This window comes from Dama dama, chromosome 30, assembly GCF_033118175.1.
Source record: "Dama dama isolate Ldn47 chromosome 30, ASM3311817v1, whole genome shotgun sequence".
In the NCBI taxonomy this organism is placed as follows: Eukaryota; Metazoa; Chordata; class Mammalia; order Artiodactyla; family Cervidae; genus Dama; species Dama dama.
The window spans coordinates 22,029,040-22,049,358 of NC_083710.1; the positions used below are offsets into that span (position 1 = coordinate 22,029,040).

General features: G+C 33.6%; 1 protein-coding gene across 3 annotated transcripts in view; it reads left to right on the forward strand.

The window, feature by feature from the left end:
* RB1 (RB transcriptional corepressor 1) overlaps window positions 1–20,319 on the forward strand; it is a 115,525-nt gene that overhangs the window by 27,326 nt on the left and 67,880 nt on the right. For all 3 annotated transcript variants that reach the window (XM_061133202.1, XM_061133199.1, XM_061133200.1), the window contains 9 exons: window positions 703–818; window positions 2,873–2,992; window positions 7,880–7,918; window positions 8,873–8,940; window positions 11,180–11,290; window positions 13,690–13,832; window positions 16,265–16,342; window positions 18,622–18,731; window positions 19,702–19,779. In XM_061133202.1, coding sequence (XP_060989185.1) covers window positions 703–818; window positions 2,873–2,992; window positions 7,880–7,918; window positions 8,873–8,940; window positions 11,180–11,290; window positions 13,690–13,832; window positions 16,265–16,342; window positions 18,622–18,731; window positions 19,702–19,779 — 863 coding nt within the window. The remainder of the gene's footprint in view (window positions 1–702; window positions 819–2,872; window positions 2,993–7,879; window positions 7,919–8,872; window positions 8,941–11,179; window positions 11,291–13,689; window positions 13,833–16,264; window positions 16,343–18,621; window positions 18,732–19,701; window positions 19,780–20,319) is intronic.

A 20,319-nucleotide genomic window follows, 5' to 3' on the forward strand; every position in this document is an offset into this window, starting at 1 on the left:
TAATCCAATTCTACCTATAAAACACACATTTAAATAAAGATATATTTTTAGGGGAAAAAGTATTCTAATGATAGTGAAAAAATATTCTAATGATAATGACAGCTGTCATTCGTTGAGTACTAATTAAATGCTAGGCATTGTGGTAAGGGCTTTATATAAAAGTCTCATTTAATTCTTACAAAGTGAGGTAAGTATTATTTCCATTTTATAAGGAAGGCAGTTAGAGCACTGAGAGATATAAATTTCATAAGGTTAGAAAATACTTGAATCAATAGTTTGGTAAAAGAACAAGTGAATTAGAGTAAAAGGAGGATAATCAAGTGAGAAAATGGGCTTGTTTTTTAAAAAAAATTTGTGTTATGAAGTAAAATCTTTCACCTTGGCTTGGATGATGTTGTATTATTGAGAACTGAAAATGTTTACCTCAGAGAACTGACTGGCTTCTAGATTTCTTGTAGAAAGTTGTAATTTAACTTTTTGACCTTTCTGGTCATTTTTTTTGCTTTACAATATAAAATTTAGTTACTAATTTTGTAACTAGTTTTTACTAGCTAAAATTAAATACTCTCATAAAGACTTAGGAACAGATTTATTTTATTATGCTTAATAAGAAAAAAGTTGCATAGAATAATTTTAACACAGATTTTGTGTGTAAATGATTTAATGAATTACTTGAACCTTTTTGTTTTGTTTTGTTTGCAGGAAGGTTATGTTCAAAAGAAAAAGGAACTGTGGGGAGTCTGTATCTTTATTGCAGCAGTTGACTTGGATGAGATGCCGTTCACTTTCACTGAGCTACAGAAAACCATTGAAACCAGGTAGAATTTCTTACATTAATATAGGCCTCTGCCATTAAAAAAAAAAAAAAAAAAAACTATTCCTGAACTACCATTTTAATAGACTTCAGGGAATTGGTGGGAAGTGCCAAAATTAACTAAAACATGGAGAATTTGGGTCAGCTAGTGAACTCTCCTACTCTATTGGGGCCCTTAATGTCTTTATGCTGCACTTTCTTTAAAACGTGTCAGTCTGTGTCCTGGGAAAATCTTCATTGTATCTCTCACTATGTTAACTTTCTTAATTGTAGCTGCTGATAAAACGGACAAAAAAGGCAGAATTATTAAATAGGCTTATTATATATTAAAACCTTTGTAAAAGTAGTGTGAGCCCATCTTCAAGGAATTTAGTTAATTTATTAAAGTTTAACACTTTTAATATAATAGATATTGTAATTATATATGTTTTGAGACTGTGTATTCAATTAAGTATCTATTCTGATACTTGCCCCTGTAATTGCTTAATGTCTGTATTGAGTTTATAAGCCTAATGAGAGTTTACTAATTGTTTCCAACAACTCAAGAAAAGCCTTCTGGTCATTTCTTCTAGTCATTTCTTTTACAGTATATTTACAATATCTAACAGTAAATAATTTACCAAAAAGATAGTAGTATGTTTCTTCTTGGATAAAGCCATCTAGAGTTAAACATAACTGGTGTTTTGTGTAAATGAGATAAAATTGTTTCACGTTTTAGTAACTCTTTCTTACTACCTCTAAATAAAATGTGGAAGCAAAGACCTTCTATGTTCATATTTAACTGATTAAATTAGAAGTTGTTTACCTCTCAGAGATTTCAAAGTTTAACTTTATTAAATAAAATCACTAAACCAAAATAGGTTTTATATAGCTGAAAACAGTCTGAATATAGAGGTAAATTTTTACATCAGCAAATGTTTTAGTGACCTCAGAGGATTGGAAAGAGAATATCAATGTTTGGGTTAAGATAGACTGGGTATATTTTACAAGGTATGTGACTTGACATAGATTGCTTATCCTTATTAAGTCTCAGGTCCCGTTCCTTTCCTGTGATATAAAAATTATTAGTGTTAGTCGTCAGTCATGTTCTACTCTTTGCGACTCCATGGACTGTAGCCTGCCAAGCTCTTCTGTCCATGGGATTTCCCAGGCAAGAACACTGGAGTGGATTGCCATTCCCTTCTCCAGGGAATCTTCCTGATCCAGGAATCAAACCTAGGTCTCCTGCATTGTAGGCAAATTCTTTACCATCTGAGCTCTCAGCTATTTGCTTTTCCTTTCCCCTAAAACCATTGGTGGGGTAAAGAGAGAAGGTGTGTGCATCTGTGGTGAGGGAGAGCCATAGGTCCCTGAGAAGGGTGTTAGAGCCAAAGTGGGATGAGGAGGTCATCCCTCAAGGGAGGGTGTGGGGGGCTTCTTGACATGGGCTGCTTGGTGTGTGGACAGCTGGTGTAGGGAGTCACAGCACATGTGAGGTAAGAGCTGTCTGGGATGAGCAGTCAGATCCCTACGTGGAGGGGTGAGGGCAGATCACCGTGGAGGGAGTCAGTCCAAGCAGGAGAGGAGTGTGCCAACATGGAGGAGTGGGTAGCTTGGTAGTTACAGGGGGATTGATTAAATGAGTAAGTCAGAGATAAGTGGATCCCAGGTTTCTCACTGTCAAAGAAGAGTTGTAAATATGTAAAGGAAAACATTAGAATGAAACAGGTAGTTTTTGTGTTGGATAAATGGATGTAAACTTAGGATTTTTAAAACATATAGCTAGATATAGAACTAAATATTTGTATGTCTGTAAAAACCCTTATTTTTTCTGTGTTCTTGTTGATAAATGGATGTAGGCTTAGGTGTATAGATACAGGGGTATAGGTTGAAGACTAGTTGATTTTTTTTCCCCTTTAAATTCTAGTAAAATGCAAAAACTAATTCCTTCCAAAGGATATAATAGTGATTTGGTACGGAGCTAACAGGCCTTTTGAATTGAAATGTCTATGCTTTGAAAATGAAAAAATGAATTTCTAAAATTGTGGATTTCACTTTTTTCTATTCTTTCCTTTGTAGTGTCTATAAATTCTTTGATTTACTAAAAGACATCGATACTAGTACCAAAGTTGATAATGCTATGTCAAGACTGTTGAAGAAGTATAATGTGTTGTCTGCACTCTACAGCAAATTAGAAAGGTAAAATAAAAGTTTTATTAGGATTGCACCCTGTATTTTCATGTCATTGTTCATGATTAGATTACGTCTGGGAACTGTTACATACTTAGTAAAGTTGTTAAGTATTGCACCTTAGATTTGTCCCCTTAATAGTCTTGATTTTCTTATTTGTCCAGTCATACACATTCTGAATGTTTCTTCCAAAATTATTTGTTTTATTCATGTTTCACGTGTTTTAATGAACTTCGTTTCCACTTTAGCCTTCTCTGCCAGAAGACTTGTAGTTCTGAATGGAAGAGTCATCTAAATTTAAGATTCTTCCTAGTGGTGACCTTACTCCAGAAAGAATGAACAGGTGGAGCCAAAGCAAAAACAACACCCAGTTGTGGATTTGACTGGTGATGGAAGCAAGGTCCTATGCTATAAAGAGCAATATTCTATAGGAACCTGGAATGCTAGGTTCATGAATCAGTGAAGATTGGAAGTGATGAAACAGGAGATGGCAAGAGTGAACGTTTTAGGAATTTAGGACATTTTAGGAATCAGCGTACTAAAATGGACTGGAATGGGTGAATTTTACTCAGATGACCATTATATCTACTACTGTGGGCAAGAATCCCTTAGAAGAAATGGAATAGTCATCATAGTCAACACATGAGTCTGAAATGCAGTACATGGATGCAATCTCAAAAATGACAGAATGATCTCTGTTCGTTTCCAAGGCAAACCATTCGATATTACAGTAATCCAAGTCTCTGCCCCGACCAGTAATGCTGAAGAAGCTGAAGTGGAATGGTTCTATGAAGACCTACAAGACCTTTTAGAATTAACACCCAAAATAGATGTCCTTTTCATTATAGGGGACTGGAATGCAAAAGTAGGAAGTCAAGAAATACCTGGAGTAACAGGCAAATTTGGCCTTGGAGTACAGAATGAAGCAGGGCAAAGGCTACTAGAGTTCTGCCAAGAAAGTGCACTGGTCATAGCAAACACCCTCTTCCAGCAGCACAAGAGAAGACTCTACACATGGACATCACCAGATGGTTAACACTGAAATCACATTGATTATACTTTTTGCAGCCAAAGATGGAGAAACTCTATACAGTCAGCAAAAACAAGACTGGGAGCTGACTGTGGCTCAGATCATGAATTCCTTATGGCGAAATTCAGACTTAAATGGAAGGAAGTAGGGAAAATCACTAGACCATTCAGGTATGACCTAAATCAAATCCCTTACAATTATACAGTGGAAGTGAGAAATAGATTTAAGAGACTAGATCTTATAGACAGAGTGCCTGATGAACTATGGACGGAGGTTCGTGACATTGTACAGGAGACAGGGATCAAGACCATCCCCCAGAAAAAGAAATGCAAAAAAGCAAAATGGCTGTCTGAGGAGGCCTTACAAATAGCTGTGAAAAGAAGAGAAGTGAAAAGCAAAGGAGAGAAGGAAAGATATTCCCATTTGAATACAGAGTCCCAAAGAATAGCAAGGAGAGATAAGAAAGCCTTCCTCAGTGATCAATGCAAAGAAATAGAGGAAAACATAGAATGGGAAAGACTAGAGATCTCTTCAAGAAAATTAAAGATACCAAGGGAACATTTCATGCAAAGATGGGCTCAATAAAGGATAGAAATTGTATGGACCTAACAGAAGCAGAAGATATTAAGAAGAGGTGGCAAGAATACACAGAAGAACTGTACAAAAAAGATCTTCATGACCCAGATAATCATGATGGTGTGATCACTCACCTAGAGCCAGACATCCTGGAATGTGAAGTCAAGTGGGCCTTAGGAAGCATCACTACAAACAAAGCTAGTGGAGGTAATGGAATTCTAGTTGAGCTATTTCAAATCCTAAAAGATGATGCTGTGAAAGTGCTTCACTCAATATGCCAGCAAATTTGGAAAACCCGGCAGTGGCCACAGGACAGGAAAAGGTTAGTTTTCATTCCAATCCCTAAGAAAGGCAATCCCAAAGAATGCTCAAACTACTGGACAATTGCACTCATCTCACATGCTAGCAAAGTAATGCTCAAAATTCTCCAAGCCAGGCTTCAACAGCATGTGTACAAAGCCAAAGCAGTACCAGAAAGTACTTTGGATATTGCTAATGGCTAAAAGGTAGGAGGGGATGAGATTGATAGTGAGCTTGAACTTTGCCCAGCAGGCGATGGAGTCATTGTTTTTAAGCTATCAAGTGACAGAGTCTGATTTGTCCTGTAAAAGATCACTCAGGCCTTTGTTAAAGGGATTTGGAATTTTTATTGACTAGTTTATGAGATAATTTAATGTTTATTGATCTTGAAGTGAATCAGGATTTTTTTTTCTATCTTATGTGTACCTTCTTCTTAAGAACTGTTGAGAAAATTAGCTGTGATACCAAAAGTGAAAGTCACTCAGTTGTGTCTGACTCATGGACACATGGACAAATAAACAGGCCTGCCAAAGCCTGTTTATTTCTGGGTTCACTTATATGTGTGTATATGGCAGTGTGCTGTAGTGATTAGGATAACTTTTAAAAAGTTAAACAGATCTAGATAGGAATATTAATTTTTTCATTTACCGACTTTGTAAGCTAGAGAAAGATACTTAACATCTTTAAACCTCAATTTCAATTTGTAAGATGTAGCTAATCTTAATGCTCTCCTTGCAGAGTAATTGTAAGAATGAAGTCAGACAATATTACTGGTTAGCTCACCTCCTAGCACATACTAAATGCTTAATAAACAGTAGCTTTTAAAGCTGTTACTAACTACATTAGTGCTGTCACATAGAAATATAAAAATGCAAGCCATATATTTTAAATAGTTAGCTGCATGACAAGTATAAACAAGTGAAATTAATTTTAGTGTTTTATTTAACTCATATATCCAAAAACATCAAATTTTGACATGTATCATTCATCCATAAACTGTTCATGGCTGTGTTGTTTGTATTAGCCAAAAAGTGGAAACACCCCAAATATCCATCAGCTGATGAAAGTATAAACAAAATGTGAACTATCCATATAGTTAGGGGGCTTCCCTGGCGACTCAGATGGTAAAGAATCTGCCTGTAATGCAGGAGACCTGGGTTCAGTCCTTAGGCCGGGAAGATCTCCTGGAGAAGGAAACAGCAATCCACTCCAGTACTCTTGCCTGGAGGAGCCTGGCAGGCTACAGTCCTTGGTGTTGCAAAGAGCCAGACACGACTGAGCAACTGACACACATATCCATATGGTAGAATACTATTCAGCCATAAAGGGAATAAAGTACTGATATATGCTACAGTGTGGATGAACCTTGAAAACATTAAGCTAAGTGCAAGATACCAGATACAAAGGCCACATACTTTTATTAGATGCTATGTCCAGAACAGGCATATCCATGACATGGAAGGTACTATTTCAGTGAAGTCTTTTCTCACAGTGTGTTACCTCTGATTTGCTCCTCAGTGTAGCCTTGGCCAGGTGCAGTCACTGAGTGGTTTTTTGCTTTAACCATCTTTCCCCCTGTTGTTAAGCTAACTGCCTCTGTTAATATCACACTTAATTGTTACCTCTCATTTATTGCTGATTACTTTTTTGTTTTTGACAATGCTCTGAGTCGCAAATTGCTTCACAGTTTAATCCAATTAAATTTGGCTCCCTTTGCAGGAGTAGTCTTTGATGTCAGGAGAGTTATTCTTAGCTGTTTCTTTCCCTGGTTCTCCTCTCAGTGATCTAGGATTTAGCTTTTTGCTTTCATAAGATCTGTCGGTTTTCTCTTTTATCTGCTTCTACCAAAATCTGCATTGCCTTCAACAGTGCTGTTATTCTTGAACACCCCCACATCATTCTGCGTGAAGTTAATTCCCCTCGGGAGAGCTCAAGGCTCTATGTTCCTAAGACCTGCTTCTCTCCTACTGCCACTTGTGCCACTGGTTGGGAGAGCCAGATGACAGTGTCGTCTTCTCTTGCAGTGATACCTCTGCTTTAAGAGTAGGGCAGTGAGAGGAGACAGTAGCCGTAGTCTTCCCAGATTGCCTTTCTTGGCTGGAACCTCTGTCCTGTGAGCCAGCTGAGACAAGACAAATCAGTATTTTGATGTGCTGTGTGCCTGGAATAGAACTTTACCCCGTGAGTGGGTGCGAAGTGGAGGACAGGGGCCCCAGACCGCTCAGCTCCTCTTGCCTGGGCTGGGTCTTCTGCAACATAGACCTGTGGGAGGTGAGAAACATTGATAACCTGCTCTCCCCAGAGAGAGTTCCAGGCTGAGAGCTGGAGAGAGAGGAGCCCTGTGTCTTGGCTACACCTGTCAGGCATAGAGCTTCCTTATGCTGAACTGGAGAGGAGTAAGAAATGAGTTTCGCATTGAATTCCTCAGACTCATTGTTCTCATCAAGATTTGTTAGATTTTCTTGAAGATATGTTCCCTTTTTTGTTGTATGCTCTTAGAAAAATTTCCAGAGACTTTTAAATGGTTTTTCAGAAATAGTTTTTACCAATTATAGTTATTATTTTAGGGAACAGGTCTGTAAAGATCCTTACTCTATCTACCATTCCAGACGTCGCTGCCCTAAATAAGTAGGTTTCAGTTAAGTAGTACTTTTCAGTTGTGTTATTTCAGCAAGACTTTATTAAATAAGCTTTTATGACCTGGTGTGAGATTGTAACCAGATCAAGATTCAATTACAGAATGTATTCCAAGTTACATATGCACACATGGAGTCCAGTCGCTTTGTAACTAGATATTACAGGGATGTATGAAATGTCATAAATTGGAAACATCCACTTTAACTTTGTTTTTATAATTCTGCACTTAAGAAAAAGTATCCTTAAAATAGGATGAATAAAGCATTATAAAATTGACATCTAAATTATGAAAAAACTTTAAAAGTAACTTTTTAAAATGTCATGATGTTAACATAATTATTTCTTCCTTTCAGGACGTGTGAGCTTATATATTTGACACAACCCAGCAGTTCGTAAGTACTTCAGAGCATGTTATTTTTCACTTTTTGGGTTTTTTAATTATGAAATAATCGCAAACACATTGATAATTTCAGGGTTGGTTTGATTGCTTATTTCACACTACTTCATAAATTAAGGTCATAGATTTAAGTCCTGTGCGGATTATTTATCTTTTCACAAAGAAAGTGGTATGAAATACTTGCCTTTTACTATAATTGGGAACTAAAGGGAGAAGTTGATTCAGAGCAATTTTTTTTACCAACTCTGAGAAAAATGCTAATCTTTATTGAGAGTGTATTACAGACATTTTATTAACTAAGACTTAAAGCATAATTTTTGTGTAAGGATAAACATGAATGTCTATGTTAAAATTTCCAAATAGTCTTTTTAAATGTATGATACATGTTCCAGCAGTATACCATTGTAAGAGTTTTTTTTCAGAAACATAATGAGTAATATATGAGATTTTCTGCCCCACTGAAATAATGATACTGAAGACAATTGATACAGAGAAATTGTATATTTATTAATTAACTCTATTAATCTAATTCCACTTGTTAATTCCAACAAGTGAATGATTTAAAGTTTATGAGGGCATAGTGTTAAATTGGTAAACTAGAGTCACCCAAACCTCTATATTTTCTGTTTACATAAAATTGGTTTTAATTAGAAAACAGAAAAGAATTAATTGGAAACCAAGTATGTCATATTATACTACTTCCTGTGCATATTTTTAGATTACAGTAGAAGGTATTCAGTGTTTTCTTTAGAAAAGGTATACTACTCTGTGGGAAAATATAAATAACTTGGTGAAAAACACAAACTAAATTGAGACAAAATTGAATTCATGTGTAAATTGTGCATTTAAAATGGACTGTATTCTATTATGCAATCAACTCTAGTCTGTAATTGTAAAAAATGGGGGGGAAAAGATATATTTAGAAAACTAATTTTTTTCTGTTTACTAGGATATCTACTGAAATAAATTATATGTTGGTGCTAAAAGTTTCTTGGATCACATTTTTATTAGCTAAAGGTAAAGTCATTGTTAAATGTTGATGTTTCAAATGTAATAATTGATCCTTCTTTTGAGTAAGCTCAAAATTTTAATTCAGTTCAATGTTGCTCCTCCTTACCTCCAATTCTTGTGATTTTTTAACTGTTAGCAAATTCATAGTTCTGGTACTGGAGGCAACCTTGAAAATGTCTCATTTCACTTCTTTTTCTAATATTTTTTCATTCTTTCCTACTTTCCTATTTTTAAGAATAATGTTACTGTTTTTATAAAAATGATGTATACTCATGATAAAGAATTCAATAAATACAGTGAAATGCAAAGAAAAATAGAAAAATTACTCAGAACCCACCTAAAATAATCATCAAAATTATGTATATGCACAAAATACATCTGAAATGACATTCTGATAAAATAGATGGGTGAGTGAGTGCATTCACAAAGAGATATAATATTCTAAAAATAAGATCATATTATTGTGCTATTTAAAATGCAAAAATTAATTTTACTCAAATTTTATAGAAGAAAATAAACAGAAATAGTAGGAATTGCTTAAATTTATCTGAATGTTTTAACTTAAGCAATATTATTTCCTAAAATATTTCTCTAACATTATGAAAAAGCATTATGAAAACATTTAAGAGGTTAGAATATTTTATATAACTTTGTGTTTTAAGTTAAAGCGATATGTATTAATCTGCTCTGAAGAAAAAAAATCCTCTCTCTTCATGTCACCTTCCTGTTTCCTACTTTCAGCTTTGCTTATTTTTTTTTTATCATCATTACATTATCCAAGATTATATTTATATTCTGTTCTGTAATTATAGTTATCACACTGTTTTATCTCATTTATGTATTTAAATGAATTCTAAGCTTTTTGTCACTCCTATATCATAGCTTCTCCATTTCTGAGTTCTTTATTTTGATCTATCCTTAGCTGTCTAGATTTTACCATGGAGTTTTTCAAAAAAGCTTTTTGGTGCTGTGTTTTCTATGTTTGGCCTGTTTTATGAGTCATGTCCTGAAGATTCTGCTCTTCATTTCAGAGAAATCTTAGCATGCTACATTTTAAGATTTTATTCTGTTACGTTTTGAGAACACCCACTATCTTACCTTAGATTGATTTTGTCCTCCCTATTTATTGTCTTCTCTAATGTTATTTTAACCTTTGGTCTTTTTCTTATGTATTAACTACTTTTATTTCAAACTTTCCTTCTGTTTTGAGCTAAACTATGTTTGTAATTGTTACTTGGTCTTGAATTTTTCCTTACCTTGTCTAGCTCTTTGTTTTTATGTAATTCGTGTTCTTTTGAGTTCTCAGTGCAAGGACTCAGGACATTTTCTTCTGATAGATTATCTTCAACATGGGGTTGTCTACCCAGTTTTCCCCCTCCTTATATTGTGATTCTATTTTTTTATTTTATCTAATATGTTTGCATAACCACTGTGCTTCCCATCCTCTTTCCATCCACCTTGTTGCTAGGACTTTGTTTGGGCCTCTCTGACCTGCTGTTCTGTTTTCTTTGATGTAGTGTGAATGCATTTCCCTTCACTCACTTTGCACTTTATCTGTGACTTGTTGTGTTACCCAAAGAGCTATTGTATGAAAGCAGCCTTTTAAAAAAAAATTATACCTACTTTTAGTCAGAGGATGAGGGAGAAAGTCGGGACCTCATCTGGAATGATATGAGTCATTGTTCTGAGATTTTTGTTAGAATGACCTGTAAAACAGGCACTTGTCCTGTTTCCATAAAAGGAGTGTGTTAAGATTCAGGTTGTCCCCTAATTCAGTATATTATACTGGAGTCTTTATGTTTGTTAGAGTTGCTGTAGCTGTTTACTTCCTCCATTTTCCCCTCTCTTGTCAGTGATACCTATTCCCTCTAAGTAAAAAGAGGGGAAAAGATAAGGATGCTCTGAGTCATTCTCTCTCAAATTTGGTATTGTTATTAGCACTTAACCAGTACATATTTTTCTTTTCATTTTGTTAGGAATTGGAAGAGAGATTCTTTGATCTGACCTCACTCCACTATTTTTAACTAGAGGTCCTTGATATTCTTTACCTCTGTGGCATTTCTTAACAACTTCTAAGTGTATTATAAACAAATTTTTGCACCATACCTAGGGATATAGAAAATGATTTTTAACATGCTCCTAGTGATTGTTGAATCATGAGTATGTGGACACACTCATGTCCACAATTTTTCCTGACTTAATATCTCAATCTCTACCTTAAAATGTGGACCATTTTTGTTTTCAGGACAAGTATTACAAATGGAAGATGATCTGGTGATCTCATTTCAATTAATGCTGTGTGTCCTTGACTATTTTATCAAACTCTCACCTGCTGCATTGCTCAAAGAACCATATAGTGAGTATTTTCATTTATACCCCTCCTGCCTCATCATTCAGAGTTGTTTATTGACTTCTCCTAGATCCAAAACACAGTTCTAGAGCCAAAGGAATAATAAAAAAGAAATCAGACATAGCCTCTGCTCTTAAGTAGCATAAGATATGGAAGAAGAGATTAGAAAAGTAAGCAAGTTTTTAGACTATATGGTTGAAAGTGGTCTGGGCCAAAATACAGCAAATACTATGGGAGTTTAGGAGATGAGAAAGTTTTCCCAGCTGAGGAAGACCATTTCGAAGTGGTGGCATTTGAGTTGAGTGTTGAAGTGGTAGTTAGGGTTTGAGGGTTGTGGTTAAGTTTAGGGAGGGCATGCTCAGTAAAGAGAAAATCAATAGGCAAGGAACAGATAAGAATTAAACTGTATGGGAAAGGGTGGCCCAGCCTACAGGAACAGGTTAACTACATTTTTTTATTGATGCTATAATGATTATGTGACTGATTTTTGTTTTTTGGCATGTGAGCTGTAATTGATCCACTTCAGAGGGTAATGAGATGGAAACTGTAGTTAAATAATAACTATTACTGAAATAATTAGATAGCATTAAGCAAAGATAAGTATACTCCTCTTAGAATGAAATTGCTTCTTTTGGTGGCATATAGAGTAGGATTTAAAAAAACACTTGTTATACTACAGAAAAATGTGAACTTAACTTAGGCTTAACTGATTCCTTGCTCCTAAAATGATAAAAGTATTAATAATACTAAAAATAATAGAGGACAGATCAAAACATGTAAGTCTCAAAGTATTGTCAAAGTTATTGAAAAACTGAAGCCTAATTAATCTTCATGAGCAATAGCTTCATGGTAAAATGAAGTCTGGAGCAGAATTTTGAAAATGTGTTGAACGTGATTTTACAGAAAAGGCTGGTCATTTAGCAGAAACCACATGCAAAACGAAAAAAATACAAAATAATATATTAAAAAACTTCCCGAATCTTTAAAAATTTTCTTTATATGCCTTTTCCTCACTTTTAAAATATGTTATAACTGTAATAAGTTGATGAAGAGTATAACTTTAGGTTGATAGCTTTTGTGCTTTTGGATAATTCAGATATTCATTTAATTCTCCAAGTGCCATGTTAAAGGAGAAACCAGGGTAAGGTATTGAATTGACATCTATGGTAAATTTTTAATTAGCTTTTTATTAGGAATTTCCAAAAAAAAAAGAATTTCTATGAACATAATTAAATCATATAATAAGCCCCCATGTATTTATCACCTGCCCTCAGAGTATAACTTTTGATCAACTCACAGTCCTATCTACTGCCCAGTTCTACCAGCAATATTATTTTGAAGCACATTTTTGCATACCATTTCATCCTTATAAATTTCAAAATATATCTCTGAAAGATAAAGTCTTTTTAAAAAGCATAATGACAATACCATTCTCACACCTAAAAACCAGTTAGTATAGTGATTCCTTAATCCCACCAAATATCTAGTAGGTGCCCCTGTTTTCAGTTGTTTTATAAAAGTAATTAAAAATGTTTATAGGTTGACTAAATCAGAATCTAAATAGCATCTATACTTTGTGATTGATTAATATGACTTTACGACTTAAAATATTCCTCCTCCATCTATCTTTCTCTTTTTTTTCTTGTAATTTATTTATTAAATAATCAGGTGGTCTTTTCTATTGACTTTTTCATGGTTTAATTTTTACTGATTGCATCCTATGGTATAGTCTAACGTGTTCCTCTATCCTCTTCAGTTTCTTGTTGGGCCTAGAGGCAATTAATATTTTTTATACTTAGTCATCTATAATCTCTTTAATAGCTCAATCCACATTCAGTTTGAGTTGAAAATGCTCAAAATAATCCAGGGGATTTTTTTTTTCTAAAATCACAATTTAGTGTCACATTATTATTTTTATTTATTATTATTATGCTTATTTTTTAAAAATCATCATAATTTGTATGGTATTTGTTAAAATTTTAAAAACTTATTTTTATACTTTACCTCGAAAGTGAATCCATAAATAATGCTTAACATTCTTAAGACTCTTTTAAGATAGCAAACATTTTTCCCCCTTACCGACTGAGTAGAATACACTTAAAATTAGTTTATAAGTTGGCTATTTCCCTTGCCTTTTTCATATTTGTCTATAGAGTTTTAGGTTTCTTTTTGGACCAGCTGGGGGCAGAAGAGAATAGGGATGGCAAAAACTATTACCAGTATATAATTTACAGTAGATAGTAAGTAAATAGATGAAGCTGTTAGCTTTTTTGTGAAGCCTAATAAGTAAAAGTAGCAGAATGTTACCAAGATTATTTCCAACCTTCCAAGTTATAATTAGAATACTTCATTATTTTATACAGTGGAATGTGCAATTGTTCTTATCTGATTTACCATTTTTACAGAAACAGCTGTAATACCTATTAATGGCTCACCTCGAACACCAAGGCGAGGTCAGAACAGGAGTGCACGGATAGCAAAACAACTAGAAAATGATACAAGAATTATTGAAGTTCTCTGTAAAGAACATGAATGTAATATAGATGAGGTAATTTAACTTCATGATTTCTTTAAAATAGTTACAGTAGATTTAGATGTAAGTTCTTCCTAACAATATATAATTCTTTCATGATGAGCTTGCTTTTTTGTAATTAGCGCCAACTCTTTTGCAGTAGCAAAATATTTAGAAAAAGTTTAATTTTCATATTCAGTTACTTTGATTTTAAAGAGAATAGCTCCCTCATTCTGGAATCACTGAAACGTACATGATTAAGGCAGTAGTTTTCAAATATATTTGTTCTTTGATTCTTCTGTGGTTATTGATACTCCTAATGTTTTAAAGTAAGCTACTAAGAAAACCCTATTGTTTTGATTTTAGTGATAAGTGATACCAAGATTAAATTTCTGTTTGTTGTTTAGTCGCTAAGTTGTATCCAACTCTTTGCAACCCCATGGACTATAGCCCACTAGGCTCCTCTATCCATGGGATTCTCCAGGCAAGAATACTGGAGTGGGTTGCCATTCCCTTCTCCAGGGGATCTTCCCAACTTATGGATCGAACCTGCATCTCCTGCACTGGCAGGCAGATTCTTTATTGCTAGCCGCCAGGGAAGCCCAAATTTCTGTTCAGTCAACAGTATAATTACTCTGTTTCTAAGTATCACACCAGATGTTAATGACTGGTAGAGGATACACTGAACACCCAGGAATTGCTTATCTTGTTAATAAGATCTGAAATGTTAGAACTGGGAGGAATCTTACAATTAATGTACTCAGCCTCCTTTTATTAATGAGTAGACAAGCTTCTAGAGACTGATAGCTGATTACTAACAAAGTTTGTGCTTTGGAACATCTGCTACCAGTGCTTCTTTCACTGTGCCATGCTCTTTCTCTCATAGATTGTTATATTATCCACAATTCACTGTATGAAATGTTGCATCTTTGAAATTTCTCTGTTAACTCTGGGGAGGAATGGGGGTATGATATCAAAATCTCATTTAATAAGTATTGGAGTGATTTATCAAGTCTGAATTTTGGCACTATGAGTTAATTTCATCAAGTATATAGATATAGACATGTAGATGTATCAACTTTACACATACAATATACTCTTTTACTTTTCTAGAATAACATATTGTCTTCACTAATAAGGTGACAAATGTAGTTAAAACTTTTTCTTTTTAACTCCAGCCTGCTGCTTAGTCCTTAAAGATAAAGAATATAAATAAAGGCAGCTTTCTAATTCCTGGTGGTTAAATCTCTGGATTTCAGAACTACTTATATAATTGTCTTCCAAAAATCAGGAATTAATCATGTTTTTCCTTTTTATTTTAAATAATTCTTTCATAATTTATGATGTAACAGTGACTTATAAAGTGTAGGTGATCAATAGCTTTGGTAATTTATATTAAAAATTTGATACTTTCTATATTAAAATATGTAATATTACTTACATATAGCATTTATGATTATATAACTGTTGGTTATATTTATGGTCATATCATTATTGGTTAGTCATACTAATTAGTTAAATAGAACTACCCATCTTATAATTATTCCAGTTAAATGGGAATTAATTGGAAAACAATACTATTAATAAGTATTTTAGAAGCTTAATTCTTACAGCTTATTTGTGAAGTAGAAGATAGGAACTTATTAATAGGCATATGTTAAATTATTTCTACCTTAACAAGTGTAGACTCCAAAGTTGGAAAAGAAAGTTATATGAAGAAAAGTAAGTTGCTTGCAATTCTGTGACAGTTTGTCAGTATAGAATAGTCAGAGATACAATTCCAGGTTTTCCAAATATGGTCTGTGTTATTCATGTTAAACGTAGGGAGTTTTTTGTATGAAACTGCGTAAGTCCCAAAGCATTTTCATTCAGTTTTGAAGAAAATTGCTAGGTATATGTATGTGAAATTATTTTCTTATAAAAGCAGGTCCTTTTCCTAAATTTGTGCTAAAATATTTAACTCAATATACATTAAGCTTGATATGTATATGAAATGGCCCAAAAATACTCTTTGGGGAGAAATTAGAGGCAGTGTAGAGAAGTTAAAGAGCCTTGGCTTTGATGCTAGGTAGATTGGGTTTCAATTCCAGCTCTGTCACTTCCTAGCTATGTAACTTTGGTCAAGTTGCTTAATTTTTTTGAGCCTCCGATCTTTTCACCACTTGTTAAATATGGGATTTTGAAGTTGGTTTCGATGGATTTTCTTCTTGTAAATCCCATTTCATTAACAACTACCCCCTGTACCTCCATTTTAGGACCTGAAAGCTGCCTCATAAATTAAAATAAATAATTGTATTAATTATAAATAAAGATCACACTGAGTTGAATGTAACTTATTGATCCAAATGTCAGTTCACTCATTCTAGTAGTAATAGTGACAGTCAAAAAACCAGTCAAAAATAGTCAAAAAGTTAAAAAACCAGTTTTTAAAAATTTTAATGGTCATGTTGTAACTTTATCTTTTTCAGGTGAAAAATGTTTATTTCAAAAATTTTATACCTTTTATGAATTCTCTTGGAATTGTAGCTTCTAATGGACTTCCAGAGGTAATCTGAAAGAAAATGTAATAAAAAGTTAACATGTTTCAGGACTTTGGGGAGGGAAGAAGAGTTGTCTAAATTTCATAGGGTTACTTTACTATATATTAAATATTTTTCACTCAAGGAAAGAATCTAAGTAGAAATGTGGTGAATCAGTTTTATATAGTAACAGAAAAACCCTTTTTAATATATGCTCAAATGTATATATAAACAGCATTTTAACATTTGCACTAGACATTGATTTGTACTGAAAATTTTCAAAAATCAAAATATAGGCTTTTGAACTTCTAAATGCCTTAAATATTTAAACTAAATTTCTGTGATCTAATTTGATTCTGATTTGCTTTATTATGCTTCTTTAAGCATAGAAGCCTTGATTAATGCCATCAGCATTATTGGCATCACTGAATTTTGGAACATCCTTTTGAGTATTTTTTTTCTTGGGTGTACCATGCTGCTTGCAGGATCTTAGTTCCCCAACCAGGGATCAGATCTGGGCCCCAGTGGTGAAAGCACCCAGACTTAACCACTGGACTGTCAGGGAATTTCCTCTTTTGGCTACTTAATTGGAAATAGCTTTGGTTGAAATGACTGTGATTATATTGTAGACATGTTTTAACTTAGTGGTATGCCATCCATCTATTTCTTTTCACATTTTGCCTCAAATGTCTTGCTCTTCAGTGAGAACAGAGAGCTGAGAACTTTATGTGGTAACTTGTGGAGAAAAGGATGCTTAAATGATGGAGAGCAAGTTCTCAATGGTGAAGCAGTGTTTTAGGCACACCTAGCATCAGTCACCAAGACCTGAAGACATGAAATCAGAGAGCTAGATTGCTGATTCTGTGACCTGAGTTGGTAGCTAGTCCTTGAATTAACTAACTTATTTATTCAGCAGTTACTTAGTGAGTGCTTAACATGTGCCAGGCATCGTGCTGCATGTCATCCGTGTAGAGATTTAACTCAGTCATTGTCCTTGTGGTGCTAGTGGAAGAGACACACATAGGACATTACTAATAGGGGTCTACAGGAGTTTAACAGGTGTGTACACAGGGCGTGGTGACATCTCAGAGAAGGGCTGCCTAATTCAAATCGGGCCGGGTAGATTTTGCACAGAATCCTTTGGAGATCATGTGATTTCTGAGCAGAGTAAGATTTATGAGAAGTGGCATTTCCAGGAGCTGGAAATTATAGATTCAAGGGCACAATGATATGTGATAGTATCGTCTGTTCAGTGAACTCCAACTAACTCCTTAAAGTTGGGATACAGAGCAAGGACTGGTAAGACATGGTACTGAAAGAAGCAAGAAGGGGCCGGATGGTGTATTACTGAGTCCTGTTACTAACTTACATATCACAAAATACGGTATTTACAACTCTAAAGAATCTTAGGCATTGTAATTTTTTTCCCTTTGAAAGGATTACAGGGTTAGAAAATTCAAGATAAACTTTACATTATGTAGCACTAACAGCTACTAGTCAATAACCTGTTGATATTTAGTGCTTCACTGAGACAGGGCAGGAACAATGATTAAATAAATAGAAATGTCTGCTTTGCCTAAAAAACTTATGCAGGCAAGCACAAAGTTTACATTTAGATGAATTTCTTCCTACTATTCCTTTCAGAATGCAATTTTAGGGCTCTCAGGTTAGAAAGTCACAGGAGAAGGCATGTTAAATAATTATCAGGCATTGGTTTTTATATTATGATTGGAAAATTATGAACCCAGAACTGATAAAAGATTTATTGATTCTAGCATTTGGAAAAGTGTCTGAGATTGGAAATAAATTGTGCAAGTATGTTAATTAGGCTAATTAATTGAGATTATATGCCCAAGATACGTTACTAAAGAAAGCGTGAGTAAACCGAAGGATTTAGAAAGATACAGAAGATTTGTTAGTGTTTGAAAAATTATATTATATTGAAAAGTGGGGTAGAAGATTAAAAGTGAAAGATGTATAAAATGGAGGATCTTGACAATTAAGTGGTCATGTATCTATTTTTATCTACATTTCCATCTCAGTATTGTTTTGTAGCATTGGTGATTCTTGTCTAGATAAAGTGTGGGATATATCCATAAAAAAAGATTTAAAATTAGAGTTGAAAAAAGTGTGCAATTTTTGTACTAAAATACTTCACTTTTAGATATATGCCTTTATTTATATTGCATGTGAAGTCTTTGTAATGTAGAATTAGGTGATGTACAAAAATTGTTTAAATCTGGGATATATATACTGAGATATAATGGCGTGAAAAGGATAATCATCAGTATTTTTTGGTTTTTGAGGTGGAAAATCTCTCTAAACAATATGAAGAAATTTACCTTAAAAACAAAGATCTAGATGCAAGATTATTTCTGGATCATGATAAAACTCTTCAGGCTGATCCTACAGACAGGTATTACACATGATATATATTATTATTTGTTGATATGCTGGTTCATTTTTTAAAAACTTAATAATACCAAAGTATATTCTCTTGAATTGTTGTATAGAATCCTAAAATAGGAATGGTTAAGATAACTATAGACAAACCTATGAGATATTATGGGTTCCATTCCACATCATTGCAATAAAGCAATACCATAATAAAGCAAGTCACACAAATATTTTTAGTTTCTCAGTGCATGTAAAAGTTAAACTTATATTGTACTATAGTCTGTTAAATGTGCAAGAGCATTATATAAAAAATAATGATGTACATACCTTAATATAAGAACACCTTATTGCTAAAAATAGTAACTATCCTCTGACAATGCAGGATTATAAGCCTTCAACGTTTTAAAAAACAAATTCTGCAAATCACAGTAAAGAAAAGTGCAGTAAAATGGGATATGCTTGTACAAAAATTTTGAATGATTGTATGATTAATTTTATGTCGTTAAGCATGAAATCATTTAATCTTAGCTAAGATATATATATGTGTATATAATTTGGAAATTAAACACAAGTAAAATGTTTCTAGTTTTATTTAAGCCAAAGTAAAGTTTTTGGAAGGCATAATGATTGAAAAACTTGAGCTTTGATGTTTTTTAATACTGAACAACTTGGCTAGTAATATCATCAACATCTAACATTCTAGAGAAAACAAGCATCTAACTTTCACTTTCAGAAAAATTCTTAATGATTGCACACCTGTTTGTCTGTAAACCTAGTGGAAAGAAACCTAATTTAAAAATGATGATGAAAAAATGAAATTTCATTTATGTTAGCAGCTTTTGAATCATCTATTTCCTTTACCTTCTATTATTTACTTAACCACTTTGTATGATGTCATGAGGCAACAGAAGATATTATACTGCTTTTTTGACTCATAAAGTCCAAGTTGTAAATTTTCAGTCTGAATTACTCTGCTTATCACTATTTAGTTTTGAAATGCAAAGAACACCACGAAAAAGTAACCCCGATGAAGAGGTGAATATGATTCTTCCACAGACTCCAGTTAGGTATGATTTTTCTTACTTTTGATTTTCATTATAATTATTTAATCAGTGCTTTATAGTGCTTCAGGTTTAATCATTTGTGAGGAAAAGACATTGAAAATGGTTTTAGTCCTTCTGGGATATATACAGAGCAAATGATAACACTTTTCTCTTTTTTATTTACTAAAATGGAACACATTCTCATTCTAGGTTATACTCCTTAAGGGCAGACAGACCTATGTCTAATAATCATATTGTTGGCAATTAGGGGCACATCTGGCACACAAAGAGCACTCGATATATACCTGTTACATGTATATACAAATATATAATGAAGATGTCTTTCTCTATGAAATTATTGTTTTTCACAGCATCCCATTCATCCCTTCATAGTGTGTATCACAATTTATAATTATGAATTCATCTGTGTATTTACTTGTTTCTGTCAATACCCATAATAGCCTTTAAGTTTATACTGCAATGGACCATGACTTTTTTGTTCACCATTAAATTAAATAATTAGGACCTAAGATAATACTTGATACATAGTTACTAATCATTAAT